Below are 14,983 nucleotides of genomic sequence, written 5' to 3'. Positions count from 1 at the left end.
ACAAGGCAGGCCACAGCCCAATAATCTGGTGCCCCTTTGGCCAGTTTTCTTAAACAAGATGAAGTCGTGTCCTTGTCCTGTGACAGGTGGGACTGTAGGTGAGGAATGGAAAGGCTCACTAAGCCACACAACCCTGGACTCATGTTGTTTCCCTGCCAATGCCCACCCCCAAGACTAGTCCCCAGAAGACTGACGGCCAAGTATTACCAGGCATGATTGAAGAAGAGAACGTAGGTCCATCCCTCTGATCCTCTGGGATGGAAAATTAACTTCTGGGTGCAAAAAGAAGCCTTAAAGTTTATTAATGTTAGTCTTTTTTAACACTGATTATCGGTCTTTCTCTTAGTTGTGTCAGTTCTGGGTCCAATTAAATAGCGTCTTATTAAAGTAGAAGGGCCCAGCCCCCTGAGGATTCTGCTCCCTAAACCACCCCGTCATGATTAAAACAATCTTGTAGCCTTCCCCAGAAAGCGAAAACAAACATCCTGCCCTTTGTTATCTCCCAACTGAGAAAAATAATCTGGCTTCACTTCAATTGCCAGAGTGAACGAAAAGTTCATCAATGAAAGCTTTGACAACAGGGACATGGCAGAGGAGGCTGAAGTCCCCCCTCGACTTCTGAACGGGTCTCAATGGCATGGCAGGTCCAGCTGGTACAGCCACGTAGCAAGGCCAGCATTCTGTCACTGAAACACACAGCTGAAATGGATGAACGCAGAACTCAAGCCAGACCAGATGGCGGTGGGTAAATGTTAATTAATATTAAATGACACCAGATGATCATGAGTAATGATTTAAGAAACAGGGTAAATAAGGAGGAAAAAAACCAAAATCACAAAGTAACTAACAAGCCCAACTTTCTTGTCTGGGGATTCTACATATTTTCATAGGTTTATTTTGTTTTCTTTACAGTAAGTAAAGGATTACTATGGCAATGGGAGAGAGCAGGGAACATACATCACTTTTCTATTGGTCCCGGCTCCTGCTTGGGACAGACCTGAACTAGAGAGAAGGACAAGGGCCTCTGGCTCCTCTGCCATCTTCTCCTCGGGGTCTTCAACCGCCTCCAGGGACTCGCTGGGTTGATTATGGTCCAGAGCCCTACATTTCTCCCCCTTACCTCTCCCTGGCTTCAGGAGCTCCTCTGCAGTCAGTCAGATATCCACTCTACCCAATCTCAGGAACTCCCTCAGCTCCAGTCTTAGGGCCCCAAATTCTACTCCAGAAAGTACAGCCACACCTGCACCATCTACCACAGTAAACTCAACACTTGCAAAACTAACCTTCTCATCTTCCCCCAGAAACTAGCTCCCCCTTTTCCACATTCATTTTTTCAGCTTAGGCATCTCTGATTCTTCTCAGTTGCTCTTCCCCTGTCTTGGTCTGTTCAGGCTGCTATAACAGAACTACCACCTTCCGGGTGGCTTCAACAACAGATCTACGAGCAAGGTGATCAGGCACCAGCTGATTCGGTGTCCGGTGGGGGCCCGAATCCTGGCTGTGTCATCCCATGGTGGAGGCATGAGGGAGCTCTGGGTCCCTTTTATTCAGGCACTAATCCCGTTCCTGAGAGCCCCACCTTCATGACCTAATTACCTCCGCAGGTCCCACCTCCAGTACCATCCAAATGAGGATCAGGCTTTACTGTATGAACATGGAGGGACACACACATTCAGTCCACAGCATCCCTCCTACCCCGGATTCCAAGCCTACCCAGTTTTTCCTTTATAGCACACTACATCTGTGTCAGCCAGGACCGTGACCAGCTGCCCAAGCTGACCTTCACTACCTCAAAGACAGCAAGCACTTCCTCACAGGTCTCCCTGCCTTTGGTCTCTTCTATTGGTAACATGACAGCCAGGATTCAAAACTACGGCTGACTCCAAAGCTGCTCTCTCCCCTCTTCAAAATAAAAGGAAGGAAGGAAGGAAGGAAGGAAGGAAGGAAGGAAGGAAGAAGGGAAAGAAAGAAAAGAAAAGAAAAGAAAAGAAAAGAAGAAAAAAGAGAAGAAAAAAGAGAGAAAGAAAGAAAGAAAGAAAGAAAGAAAGAAAGAAAGAAAGAAAAGAAACCATACAGCCCCCAATGCCTATCATTCTAAGTCCAAACTCCTTAACCTCCCAATTCAGGCTTTTCTAAACTTAACAGTCCGACCTCACCACGTTCTCTCCTGCCATCAAATGCATGATATCCCCATCCCTATGAAATTAAGACTGGCATGCCTCGTCTGACTGCACTTCACAGATACGGCGTCTTTTACAGATTGAAGGCTGTGCAACCCTGTGTCGAGCAAATCCGTCGGCCCCATTTTTCCAGTGGCATTTGCTCACTTCACATCTGTCACGTTTTGGTAATTCTCACAATATTCCAAACTTTTCCATTATTATATGTGTTATGGTGATCTGTGATGAATGATCACAACTCGCTGAAAGCACACATAGCATTTTTAGCAATAAAGTATTGTTTAACGACGGTATTTTTTTAGACATAATGTTATCGCACACCTCATACACTATGGTACAGCATAAACGTAACTTTTATCTGCACTGGGAAAAAACTCACTTGACCTGTTTCATTGCGATATTCACTTTACTGCTGTGATCTGGAACTGAATCCACCATATTTCCATGGCATGCCTGTACCATTCTGTTTTGGTTTCAATTCTGACGAAAAATGACCGTCTCCTAGTTCCATGCTTCTCTAAATCCTACCTCTTTCATGAACCATTCCATATAACACATCCCCAACTCCTACAGCAATCATTCACGACTTATTTAGCAATAAAGTTGTTATAACGTCCTGTCTAGGACTGTCTTGACTGTTAACTCATAGGTTGCTGAAAGGAAAACAGGTCAAGTTTCTTCAAAAGCTAAACATAAAATCACCATTTTTACAACAGACTCCTGGGTATCTATGCAAAAGAAATGGCAATACCCATTCAGACACAGACTTGCACAAGGATGTTCATAGCAACATTAGTTAGAACAGCCAAAAAGTAGAAACTTAAATCTTCCTCATCTAATGAATGGATAACATGTGGAATACCCACAAAGGTATGCCACTCAGGAATACAAAGGAACAAACTACCAACACATGCTGTGCTGGGACATGGACGAACCTTATAAAACATTACGCTAAGCAATGAGACACAAAAGACCACAGACTTCATGATTCCGTATATAGAAAATATCCTGAAAAGGCAAATTTATGGAAACAAAGTAGATTAGTGGTGGCCTGGGGCTGGGATCTTTCTGGAAGATAATACATGAGGATTGTTGCACTACTTTATAAATCCCTTGATTTGAGTCATTTTATTTGTAAAACGTACTTCCATAAAGCTGTTAAGAATTCCAAAACATTACAGGAGGTGCTCAAATATTAGTTGAATGTTTCATCTCTTACCTGTTTATATCTTTCTCACCACCCTCTCCCCTGTAACTAGACCCTAAACTTCTGGAGGGCACAGACCTAGCTTCCCACTCGTTTTTTACGCTAAGTTCTAACAGAGACTGCACCCAACCCAAAGCTACGCATACACGGTGTTCGTAACTCTTGGTGGATTTGGGATTTTCCTGGTCAGGCTACAGAGGCCATCAAAAGCATCAGGGAAGAAGCGGCATATGTGGATGCAGGGGCAGAGTTAAGTGGGTCCGAATCACAGCCTTTCCGTTTCATCACTGTGAACTCAGGGCAAGCGGACTGCCCTCTCTAAGCCTGCTCCCAGTCTAAAACGGGGGAAATGGTGGTAGGCACCTCACAGGGTTATATGGGCAGGAAATCAGATGATCTGGATAAAATGTTTAACCCAGTGCGTGCAACATGCAAAAACTCACTGAACGCTGGCCTAAAACACCCATACACAAACCGACACAAACGCACACACCAGAGAAATCTCTTTCAAACAGGAAACCACCTTCAACAGCAGAGGGGACTACTGATGGGCCCACCCTCTTCTCGTCATCTGACAGGTAAGAGCGGCCCCTCCCAAGCCCAGTGAAGTTCACGTGTGACCAGAAGTACTACTATTCATCCAACCGAAGGAAGTACCTATTGCTGAAGACTTTCAACATTTGGTTTGACCTTCCATCTGCAGACTCCCATCCTGCCAGGCCCCCTTGCACTCTGTTTAGCAGGAAGGCATATCCAGTCCTAACCAGTGAACTGTGAGAGGAAGTGGCAGGTCACTTTGAAACCAGAACATGTGTTTGTAGAAGACCCTCCACAACTGTCTCCCTCTCCCACGGCAACGGGCAATGGGCCAGTTGATGGCTCCTGTCAGCTAGATGAGGACAACGTGGAGCACGTGCCCCAGCAAACCTGCAACGGACACACAGGGTCAGTGAAAAATAAACTCTGTACTATGCCTGTTGAGTTTTGGGGTTTATTAGCACAGCATAACCAAGCCTCACCCGACAGTGTCACAGGGCTCTCAGGCTGTGGAGAAAGTTTATTTATTTTGAAAGAGAGAGAGAGGGAGAACGCTCGCACGAGGGTGGGGCAGAGGGAGGGAGAGACAGAATCCCAAGCAGGCTCCTTACTGCCAGGGCAGAGCCCAACTTGGGGCTTGAACTCACAAACCGTGAGATCATGCCCTGAGCCAAAATCAAGAGTCAGACGCTTCACCGACAGCCACCCAGGCGCCCCTGAAAGTCTGTATTTTAAATCTCTTAAATCCCCCTCCCCCGAAAAAAGCCTTCTAGAGCCTCTTTATTCCCCTGGCTTCTGTGACAAGCCACTCTCACTGTTCTTTGTCTCTCTAACCCCTTCTCCGTTTCCTCATGGTCTCTCCCTCTGCCTAACTCACTAAACCCCATCAACCAGGGTTTTGTCCTTAGCCCCTTACTCTTCTCATTCTACACGCTCTCCTAGGGGGTCATACCCACTCTCCTGACCTACCTTCCACGTACACACTAATGCTGCCCCAAACTATCGCAGGCTGGCTCCGAGCTTTCCTCACGCCCAAAGTCCTGCTTGGCCATCTCCCCCTCAGGCTCAACTAGCATCATGAACCCAACACATTCAGAAGTCTTCCCATGTCAGCCCCCCACCCCCACCCCAACCTCAGCTAACAGCACCTAAATCGACTTAGTCTCCCAGACTAGAAACCGGACCATGAAGTCAGATTCCCTCCTCTCCCCTCTCTCACCCTCGGCTCACTCAAACCATCAGTCCAGTCAATCCATTTAACCCTCTGTAGATGTTTCTTATTGTTGTTTGGAGCGGAGGGGTGATTTTTTTTTTTTTTTTTTTTTTACTTGTTTACTGTTCATTACAGTGACTACTAAGAAAACAAATGACTTCAGGTTCAGGGAATACCTTATTTTGGCGTCAGGCAGACAATGATGCTCTGCCTGAAGAGTACAGTCCGGTCCAGACCACGAAACAAGAAAGCCATGATTTCTGAGTGCATGCCACGAACTTTGCCAGTGGCTTTCTGCATCTGTACCTCGACTGCAGCCACTTAAGTAAAGGATCCAAAACACTGCCAAAGAAGCTTTCGTTCTTTATTAAATTCTCTTAGGCATTACCAGTATTATTCAAGTTTAAGACAGGGCAAATCTTATGAAGTATTTAAGGGTTCTCTTCTTATAAATAAATTTATAAAGAAAACATCCACTAATTCATCTCTACTTTTTCTAACCCGCTCAATCTTCTAGAGTCGAAAAGAACAATTCTGGTGCACTAAAACCAGAGCCGAGGCTTTTCAATACCGTCAATTAAAATACTTTCAATTTAACTCTGAGCGGCTGGTGTCGTTCAATAATTTTAACTGTTACACAGCAGGATGTGCTTGTCACCCCTGGTCTTCTTCAGCCTCAACACACATTCAGAGTCCATTCTCCACGTAGAAGAAAACTACTACTGAACTTACTGCATGTATTTGATCATGTAATTTGAAGCCTTTTGTGCTCAATCTGGGCAGTGCTATTACTGCATATCTTAGATGACCACCCTAGGCACTTCAAAGACCCAAACGCCTTTCTTCGTTCTACACACTCTTCCGCAGAAAGAGCTGTCAAGAAAGTTGTTTAAAACCCAAAAATGCATAGCGATTGATGCTTCATTTCTACTTGTCCTCCTCATGATGGAAAATCTGGTCAGTCCTTAACTTGGCCTGAGAACGGCTCTGATAGCAATGCCAAATATTCCACTGCACAAACGGAACGCCTAAACTGGTAGCAGGCAGGAGAGGATGACACTTCTAAATGCTTTCTGTTATTCTGGAAACACTAGCACCTTCCTTTCAGTGAGCTCCAGAAAACCGTGGATGACGTCACCATTTTAAACCGTTTCAATTCAACAGCAAAAATTACATGGCGAGTATTCTTAGCACTACCTGAAAACCAGGAGGGGGAGGAGGGTGCCAACAAGGTTTACAGGACTTGCCCAAAACTGTAAATCTAAAACCTGACCATTGGGATAGCTGCCAAAACCTGAAATTGCTTACTCTAAAAAACATTACCAAATCAGCTGATCTTCCTTTTTAAATCCAAGGTTTTCTCTTTTTTCCAGACAAAGCACAGCATTTTTCTCTCAGAACATACCAGTCAGGGTACTGCTAATTAACTTGACTGGGTGGCTTTGTAGTCTCAGACCAGACGGTCTAGCTGGCTGCTAGGAAAAAGGTTTCATAGCTTAAAAATATATTATATGAAGTGTTAGTTCAAGATGTGTGTGAAAACGATCTTTAAATTGCTGCAAGAGCAGAATGTTAAGGCAACATCAGAAAACAGAGGTGTTGTAAGACACTAAGCCCTACTCCCCACCTGGCAAAGAGAGCCAAATGATAAGATGTGACTCAATCCCTTAATACAAAAACGTCCCAAGATAATCTGAGCTTGACTTTGCAATTTTCTCTTTTATATTTTGATGGCAGTGAGAGAGACCGTGGGGCTGTAACTCCCTTGCAAAAAAAATGTCAACATATGATTTACTCACGAGGCTTAAAATAAGGAAAGAAAATATAAAATAAGTTGTCCTTTGCTTGGCAACCATCCTTTTTAATTACTCATTTTTATCCTGTATCCAGGCTACACACACCTGGGTATGGATGGCTAATTTGGATATAGAAAACACCAAGGATCACTTCTGGAAGGAACACAAGACCATAAACTTCTCAATCAGTACATCAACAGCATCAGGGTGAGCAAGAAAAGGACTTTACCAAGAGACTGACATTTACACTTTCCGACAGAACTGAAATACACTGAATTACAGAGCAAATTCACTGAAACGACAAAGAAAGTCTGTCCTTGAAAAGGCTATTTTTTCACCCCCAGAAAAAAGCATTTCCATTTGGATATTTCCACCACACAACCAACCGGTTAAGAAAATAAAGCGCGGTGTTTAGCAACGGGGCAAGGCTAACTACCCGAGAGGCACGGGGTCCACCCCCACCGGCGACCGCTGAGGTCAGCAGGGCCCGGCGCCAGCGGAGCCTCCGGCTTCACTTCTCGGCACACGCCGCGGCCGTCTCCTTGTTGAAGCCCCGGATGGAGAGATCGTAGACCACCTCCTCCACCTTCTTCACGTCATACTTCAAGCCGTCGTAGCGCTTCCTCAGGGAGTCGTTTTTCAGGTTGAGAAGGCGGAAGCCCGAATCCAGCTCGTTGATGAAGGTGGAGATGTGGAGCGGCCGGGAGTAGTCTCCGGCGGTCACGCTGTTGACGGACAGCCTCGACTACACGAGGGAAGGGAAACCGAGACACCTTACAACAGGCCTCGTGAGCACGTCTTCCTCCGCATCACAACCAAGAGACCCCCAAGGCCCCGCAACTTTCCCACGCTGCCTTTCGGAATTACATGTTGACCACCGCTTAACATTACGAAGTTACTTCAAGACTTAAGAGATCGTTCCCTTTCTGTTGGGGGTTTCTGTGGTCTACAAGTTTCCATCAATGCGAATCAAGACTAGTGGGAACACCTTTATGACAGCCTTTTTTTCTTCTTTAGAATTATCTCCATAGGACAATGTCTCAAGAGACAGATGAAGAGAATAAAAGAAAAATAACCTATATACAGTTAAATTAGTCCCCGAAGCAAGTATATGTATTGACACAGTTACTAGGGATGTATGTGTCTTGCCACCACTTTGAAAGGGAGAGGCATTACCATCTTTTAAAAACTCACACATTAGTTTATGAACAGCCCGCTCATTTTATGACTGGCTGATGACTCTGATGACTAGCAAAGCAGCACACACAGCACATGATGACAAACTGGTGACAGATAGAGGGCTTAGAAAAGACTTCCTGAATTTTTGTGCCCATTTTAAAAACTGACAGCGAGGTGGGAAGATCAAAAACGCAAATGGCAAATTACTAAGCTTCTTACCAATTCACTGGCAAGAATAAGAACTCCTGAGAGATAATCTTCCACATCCAGATGAAAGCCTTTCTCCCGATCTGGCTCAACTAAAAAATACACCAAAGTAAAAATAAGGTCATGATCTGAACAGAATGTGAGCCTAAGAATATAAAATACTATATATACACACACATACATATACACGCACACACATATTGTTTCTCTCAAAGGAAAAAAAAGAAGATCTTTTAAAAACTATCTTTGGGGCGCCTGGGTGGCTCAGTCGGTTGAGTGGCCGACTTCGGCTCAGGTCATGATCTCGCGGTCCGCAAGTTCGAGCCCTGCGTTGGGCTCTGTGCTGACAGCTCAGAGCCTGGAGCCTGTTTCGGATTCTGTGTCTCCCTCTCTCTGACCCTCCCCCGTTCATGCTCTGTCTCTTTCTGTCTCAAAAATAAATAAACGTTAAAAAAAAATTTTTTTTTTTTAAATAAAAAATAAAAAAATAAAACTATCTTTATGATGTGCTCATACTTTTGGCAACTAGGCCTCATTGTGGATTTTTGAGCTCTTAGGACTTCAATTTTTCCTTTCATTCTTCTCTCAGAAAGTACTATCACCCAGAACGTTATCTGGTGATATATCAGAACGTATATCAGAGAATACCTATGTTTTTGGACAAAGCATGTCGCAGCATTTAAAGGAGAAGCCATGACACCCTTAAGTAACATTCACATGGTTCACACGGGCACACGAATGCATGAATGCACATGCACTTGCACAAAGTGAGAAGACCGCACAAATGTGGCAAAATGTTGGGGAGCCTGGGTGGCTCATTCGGTTGAACATCTGACTCTTAATTTCAGCTCAGGTCATGATCCCAGGGTTGTGGGATCGAGCCCCATATTGAGCATGGAGCCGGCTCAGAGTTCTCTCTCCCTCTGCTCCCCACCCCCTTCACGCACACTAAAATAAAAATTAAAAATTAAAAATTAAAAATTTTGGGGGTTCCTGGGTGGCTCAGTCGGTTAAGCAACCAACTTCGGCTTGAGTCATGATCTCACGGTTCATGAGTTCGAGCCCGTCAGGCTCTGAGCTGTCAGCTTCAGATTCTGTGTCTCCCTCTCTCTCTGCCCCTCCCCAGCTTGCACTCTGTCTCTCTCAAAAATAAACAGTAAAAAAAATAATAATAAAATAAAATAAATTTTTAAAGACATGGCAAAATGTTAACAAGCAGAAAATCTAAGTGGTCTTCACTGTACTATTCTTTCAACTTTCTGTAGGCTTGAATTTTTAAAAACTAAATTTTAAAAACTAAAAGCAACACCCAAGTACAAAAAGCAAGCCACTACATGTTCTTACTTTTTGTGTTTCCAAGTCACTATTTTTCCATTTAGTTCTCGTTTGTTCTAATAAGTAGGAAGTATAAGCAACAGCCTCCCCCACAACCAAAAATTAAGCGACCATGCCTGATTCTGCAGACCGACGCTAACGGAGACACTTACTGCCAAGAATTTCTGTAACCGCTTCTCGAGTCACTAGTGTTTCTGATTCCAAGTACACAACAAATGCTGCCAAGAAGACCAAACGCTGCAACACAAACCTCCAGTGCTCATGAAATCTGCACGGATAGAAGCTCATTTAGGTGGAAGGATTAGGGGCTTTATAAAAGATAAATTTAGTACAGTCGTAGTCAAACGTTTTGGAAATACAATGCTTTTCCAAATCAAATCCATGTGAAACCCCAACATAAAAAACATGTAAAAACATGCCATTTAAGTATATTAGATGGATTTAATATAAGTTTTACAAGTTCACATTTATAGCAATTACGTATTAGAAGTTTAATAGACAAACGAGAAGCATGATCCAACTTCAACGAATATAAAGATATTTACAATCGAAGATTATGGACAAGGACAACTGTGCTTGTGAAGTTTAATCAGTAAAAACAATGATACTGCTCTGAGAAAAATTAAAACTGGCGACGGCAGATTGATGAGAACTGCACTGTACATCAGCCTCAATACCTAACTTACTCTCACGTTTTGAGTGTAGAATATTAAAAAAACCTTGATTTATACATATAATAACTACCACTTGGAATCACTAAACCACACTTAAACCTTCAGGATCCTGCAGTTAAACTGAGCTAGAAGCCTGAAAAAAAAAAATAGGAAATTTTATACCCCCAAATATTAATGCTATGCCTCCTGAATTTCAAATATGGCAAATTCAAAAAAAATTTTCAATACAATACAGGTCAAATAAAACCCTCTAAGGGCCAAATCACCCAGAGGTCAGCCTCTGTGTGACCTCCAAACTACACGATCTCTTAAGATCCTGCCAATCCTATCGTTCAAGGTCTCTCTACATCCGTTATTACCTTACAGCAGGGTCAGCAAACTTTTTCTGCGAAGGGCCAGATAGTAACATTTTAGGCCTTGTGAGCCACATTCAGTCTCTGTCACATATTCTTATTTGGGTGTTTTTCTTTTTTTAACAACCCTTTAAAATATAAGCAATTCTCAGCTTCCAGAGGCGGCGGGCCATGGGCAGTGTGCCAACCCCTGCCTTAAATTATCCTGTGGAGCTGTATTACCCACTTCCCACATACATGTCTTGTTTTGTGCCCACGTGTGTCTTAACAGAACATCTTTTTCGGTAGAAAAGAGACACAAGTAGAGATTTTAGGTTCTTATTCACTATATTTCATCAATACTCAGATGCAGTTCTTTCCAATTTAACATCTGTGAGGCTGGGATGCTTTTTACAATCTATAAATTTCAATTATGACTGGCAGCAAATTTTCTTCCCTAAATAATGGAGACTCTTAAAAATTAACAGTGCTATAGGTCAACAAGTTACAGAATATTAGCTAAACATGTTATTTGGCAGTATAATTCAAACTTTGAGGAAAAACTCAACTCCATTTACATAGTGCCATCTAATCCCATAACCTTAATAGCATAGACATGGTTCACCCAATTTCACAAGCAACTTAAATATACTAAAAAGATACTCTATTCGACCTTAATACAACACATATTTTTTAATTCCTTTTTCATTGTAAAAATTATGTTTTCCTTAGGAAAATTCTCAAAGGGAGGGGAAAAAAATCCCCATCTCTGTCACCATTAAAATACCACCACTAATAATAGTCTGACTCTTTTTCGTTGTTTCTTCTACATAGAGAGGTTTTTACTTGGTTCTCAGCAATCATTCGGTACATATAATTTTTTGTCCTGCCTTTATTTTTACTTGACATTACAAAATAATACGACTTTTCTTACAAACCTGTAATACTGTTCAGCAGGGAACTTGGTCTTCAACGATGTTAGATGTGTTTTCACTGTACCAAAATGTTCTCGAGCTTTCAAACACCTCTTTGGAACTGATCACAAAAAGATAATCAAACACAATAATGAGTAAGATTTACCAAATTTCAAATACAGTTCTGGCTTAATAATCTACACAGTCTCTCTGGAAATAAATCAACTCTTAAAAAAAAAAAAAAAAATCTCATGACCAAATGCGGGGTATGCATCTCTACTTTCCAATCTGGCTCTCAAAATTCCAATTAACCAACACTGAAAAATAGACAAAAACTTGCTGAAAGGGAATAATATTTGGCAAACAAGTCAGTAAGCGGTCATAAATAATGTCATCCTTGGGGTGCCTGGGTGGCTCAGTTAGTTAAGCGTCCAACTCTTGGTTTCTGCTCGGTTCATGACCTAGCAGTTCGTGGGTTCGAGCCATGCATCAGACTGTGCACTGACAATGCAGAGCCTGCTTGGGGTTCTCTCTCTCCCTCTCTCTCTCTGCCCCCCCAATCCCATATCTCTCTAGCTCTCAAAATAAGCTAACTTCAAAAAAAATTTAAAATATAATAATAATTGTGGGGCCATGCACCAGCTGCTATTCCAAAAGGATGCCTAAAATTGGACAGCTTCTACCTCCCACATTTGGTCAAAAAGCTATATCAATTATACTCAGACTGACCGACTCCATATCACTGAGAAAAAAGACCTCCCTGTGACACCTGTAAGTTACGCCATTGTATCATTCTCTACCTGAAAATATATTTCAGCTCTTTTAGTTGTGCTGGCTACATCCTACATTGAAGGTCCCATGTTTAAACTTATCATATGTGATTTTCATGAAAGGTGCTGACTATAAACCCACTAGGAACCTTTTACACTGAACATTTCTTACATACAAATGCATATTAAGCCATATTCAATGAAGGAAAGACTGTGTTTATTTCTCTTTTAATGTTTATTTTGAGAGAGAGAGCAAGCAAGCAGGGGCAGAGAGAGAATCCCAAGCAGGCTTCATGCCATCAGTGCAGAGTCGGACACGGGGCTCAATCTCACTCTCTTGGACTGTGAGATCATGACCTGAGCTGAAATCAAGAGTCAGACACTTAACTGACTGAGCCACCCAGGTGCCCCACGAAAGATTGGGTTTAAAAACAAGAGAGCCATATAAAAGATACACAAGAGAACTACAAACCTACAACAATTATCACATCAGAATCACATTATTACATTACTACGTGGAAGTGGAAAATCAACCGTAACACACAGAATTCCAGAATTCTGTAAACCTATAAAACACTCAACTCACCTACTTCTCCATAGAATATGAGGGACATTTTTCTTAATAAAATGATAACAGACTTGAAATGTCTTCTGAATGGAAATTAACTCTTTTAAGTGAAAGACTCATAATTTGGACTCAAAAAATATTCAAAATCAATGGGGCACCAGAGTGGCTCAGTTAGGTGTATGACTCTTGATTTCAGCTCAGGTCATGACCTCGTGTTCGTGGGATCAAGCCCCACGTCGGGCTCTGTGCTAGCAGTGCAGAGCCTACTTGGGATTCTCTCTCTCCCTCACTCTCTGCCCCTCCCCTGCTCTCTTGTGCGTGCTCTCTCTCTCTCTCGCTCTCTCTCAAAAGAAATAAATAAACTTAAAAAAAAAATCTTCAAAATCAAAACAAAGAACTTACTGTCCTGAAAACCAGCACCCTGATGGACCCCTTGCAGTAAAGTTAAAATCTCTCGAGCTGTTTGTTCTAAACTCTGTACAACTTTTCGGATTTCCTAGAAAGAATTAAAAATCAAAGTATCAGATAAACTCAATGTAACTATTTTCATAACCTCAAACCAGATATATCAGACAGCACAGGTTAAGTACCTATGACGCCTTCACACACATTTAAAACTCCAACAATCTTTACAAGAACTGAACTGGTACAGAAAATATCCAGGTTTGAATCCCAACGTTGCCACTTACTTCCTCTGTGAGACCTTCAAGAGGTCACTACAGGGCCTGAGATTTCTCATGCAGCCTTCAAAGGATAATCACCACCCACCCCAAATATCCCACTGAAACACTATAAATATCAAAAGAAATGAAATATCTGAATGCAATTTGTAAAAAAGAAAAATGCAATGCAATACGAAGACTGGGTGCTTTTCAACCACTTTATGAATATTCACAGCACATTTATGTGGGAAGCACTGTGTAAATACTGGTTCCCAATTAGTCCCTTCCTTCTTGCCGTTTAGAGCATAATAGGGTAGACATACGTTTAAAAAATACGTATCGCACAAAATTTTTTAACGTGAATTCTCTACTAAAAAACATGACAGATTGTGAGATCAAGAATATGAATACGAAGTAACCACCAGGAAAGGAGAGGAAAGATGCGAATTCCAGGAAAAGCATACAGTACATGCAAATATCCTGAGGCAAGAAACTCTCTGCGGAACTAAAAAAATAAAAAGATAACTAAACTGAACATAAAACACAACGGAAGATGGCGTAAAATGAGATGGAGGGAGGGGAGAAGACACCTGTGGGCTACAGTAGAATCTGGATTATTATTCTATGTGGAATAAGAAGCCATAAGAGAGTTTTAAAGAGAAGAGGCCACACGTGCTACAACAAACAGTGAAACGCGTGTTCTCTGAGTCCCAAGCGCTGAGCCTTCGACATAAACAAGCGCCAGAAAGCAGGAAGACTGACACTCAAACGTGGTGGGCGATGCCGAAGAGCCGAGACTCGAACACACAGAATCAGGACCGGAGAGCAGAATCGGGGGCGGGAGAGGAACGTGCCCTAAGCTGATACAAGAGGGGAAGCAACCCATCCCCGGAGGCTTCCCCACTGCTCGAGACAGAGCGACAGAAGAGGGCCGGGCGCGGTGGCCAAGCAAGAAAGGAAAGGGAAAGGGGAGGGGAAGAGAGGAGGCTCGCCTCTCGGATGTCCTGCTCGGCAGCCAAAAAACCCTGCAGCTCCACGAAGATCTCGCTCACAGACATGGCGCCGGCTGCACAACAATCGACCAGAGCGGCGAGTGTGGCCGCCGAAAAGCGTTTCAGAGCCCACCGGCGCAGTCAGTCGCAACGCCAGCCGCCGCCGCCGCGTCCACCCGGCCCTACGCTACGGACGTCGCTGGGGTCCTCCGAGGTCCGCGGCGCGCAGGATCCTGGGCTGTCCGCCGTGCTGCCTGATGTGCCGCGGCGGGAGCCGAGGCGCGCGCTCAGGGGGCGGGGCGAGAAATGCTGGGCGGGGCTTTCATCTGGGGAACTTCGAACAGGCAACGCCGGAAACCTTCCGCTAAGCGGGGAGGAGGGTGCCCGGGGACCAGTGGGCCTGAAGGGGCGGGGCGG

At 43.4% G+C, this 14,983-nt stretch overlaps 1 protein-coding gene across 2 annotated transcripts; it reads right to left on the bottom strand.

The window, feature by feature from the left end:
- Nucleotides 1–2,275: 2,275 nt before the first annotated feature.
- TSN (translin) lies at nucleotides 2,276–14,783 on the bottom strand. 2 transcript variants are annotated; one of them, XM_049615749.1, is made up of 6 exons: nucleotides 14,567–14,772; nucleotides 13,315–13,408; nucleotides 11,599–11,695; nucleotides 9,807–9,922; nucleotides 8,332–8,411; nucleotides 2,276–7,678 (listed from the first exon to the last, which is right to left on the bottom strand). In XM_049615749.1, the coding sequence occupies exons 1-6, from the start codon at nucleotides 14,630–14,632 to the stop codon at nucleotides 7,445–7,447; spliced, it is 687 nt and encodes a 228-aa protein (XP_049471706.1). In that variant the 5' UTR covers nucleotides 14,633–14,772; the 3' UTR covers nucleotides 2,276–7,444. The 2 variants fall into 2 exon arrangements, with proteins under 2 accessions (XP_049471706.1, XP_049471707.1); XM_049615750.1 differs by lacking the exon at nucleotides 8,332–8,411 and having other exon boundaries at nucleotides 7,432–7,678; nucleotides 14,567–14,783.
- Nucleotides 14,784–14,983: the final 200 nt, after the last annotated feature.

Source organism: Panthera uncia (genome assembly GCF_023721935.1).
Source record: "Panthera uncia isolate 11264 chromosome C1 unlocalized genomic scaffold, Puncia_PCG_1.0 HiC_scaffold_3, whole genome shotgun sequence".
Taxonomy (NCBI): Eukaryota; Metazoa; Chordata; class Mammalia; order Carnivora; family Felidae; genus Panthera; species Panthera uncia.
The sequence above is the reverse complement of the archived record's forward strand: the minus strand, read 5'-3'. Positions and strand labels throughout refer to the sequence as shown.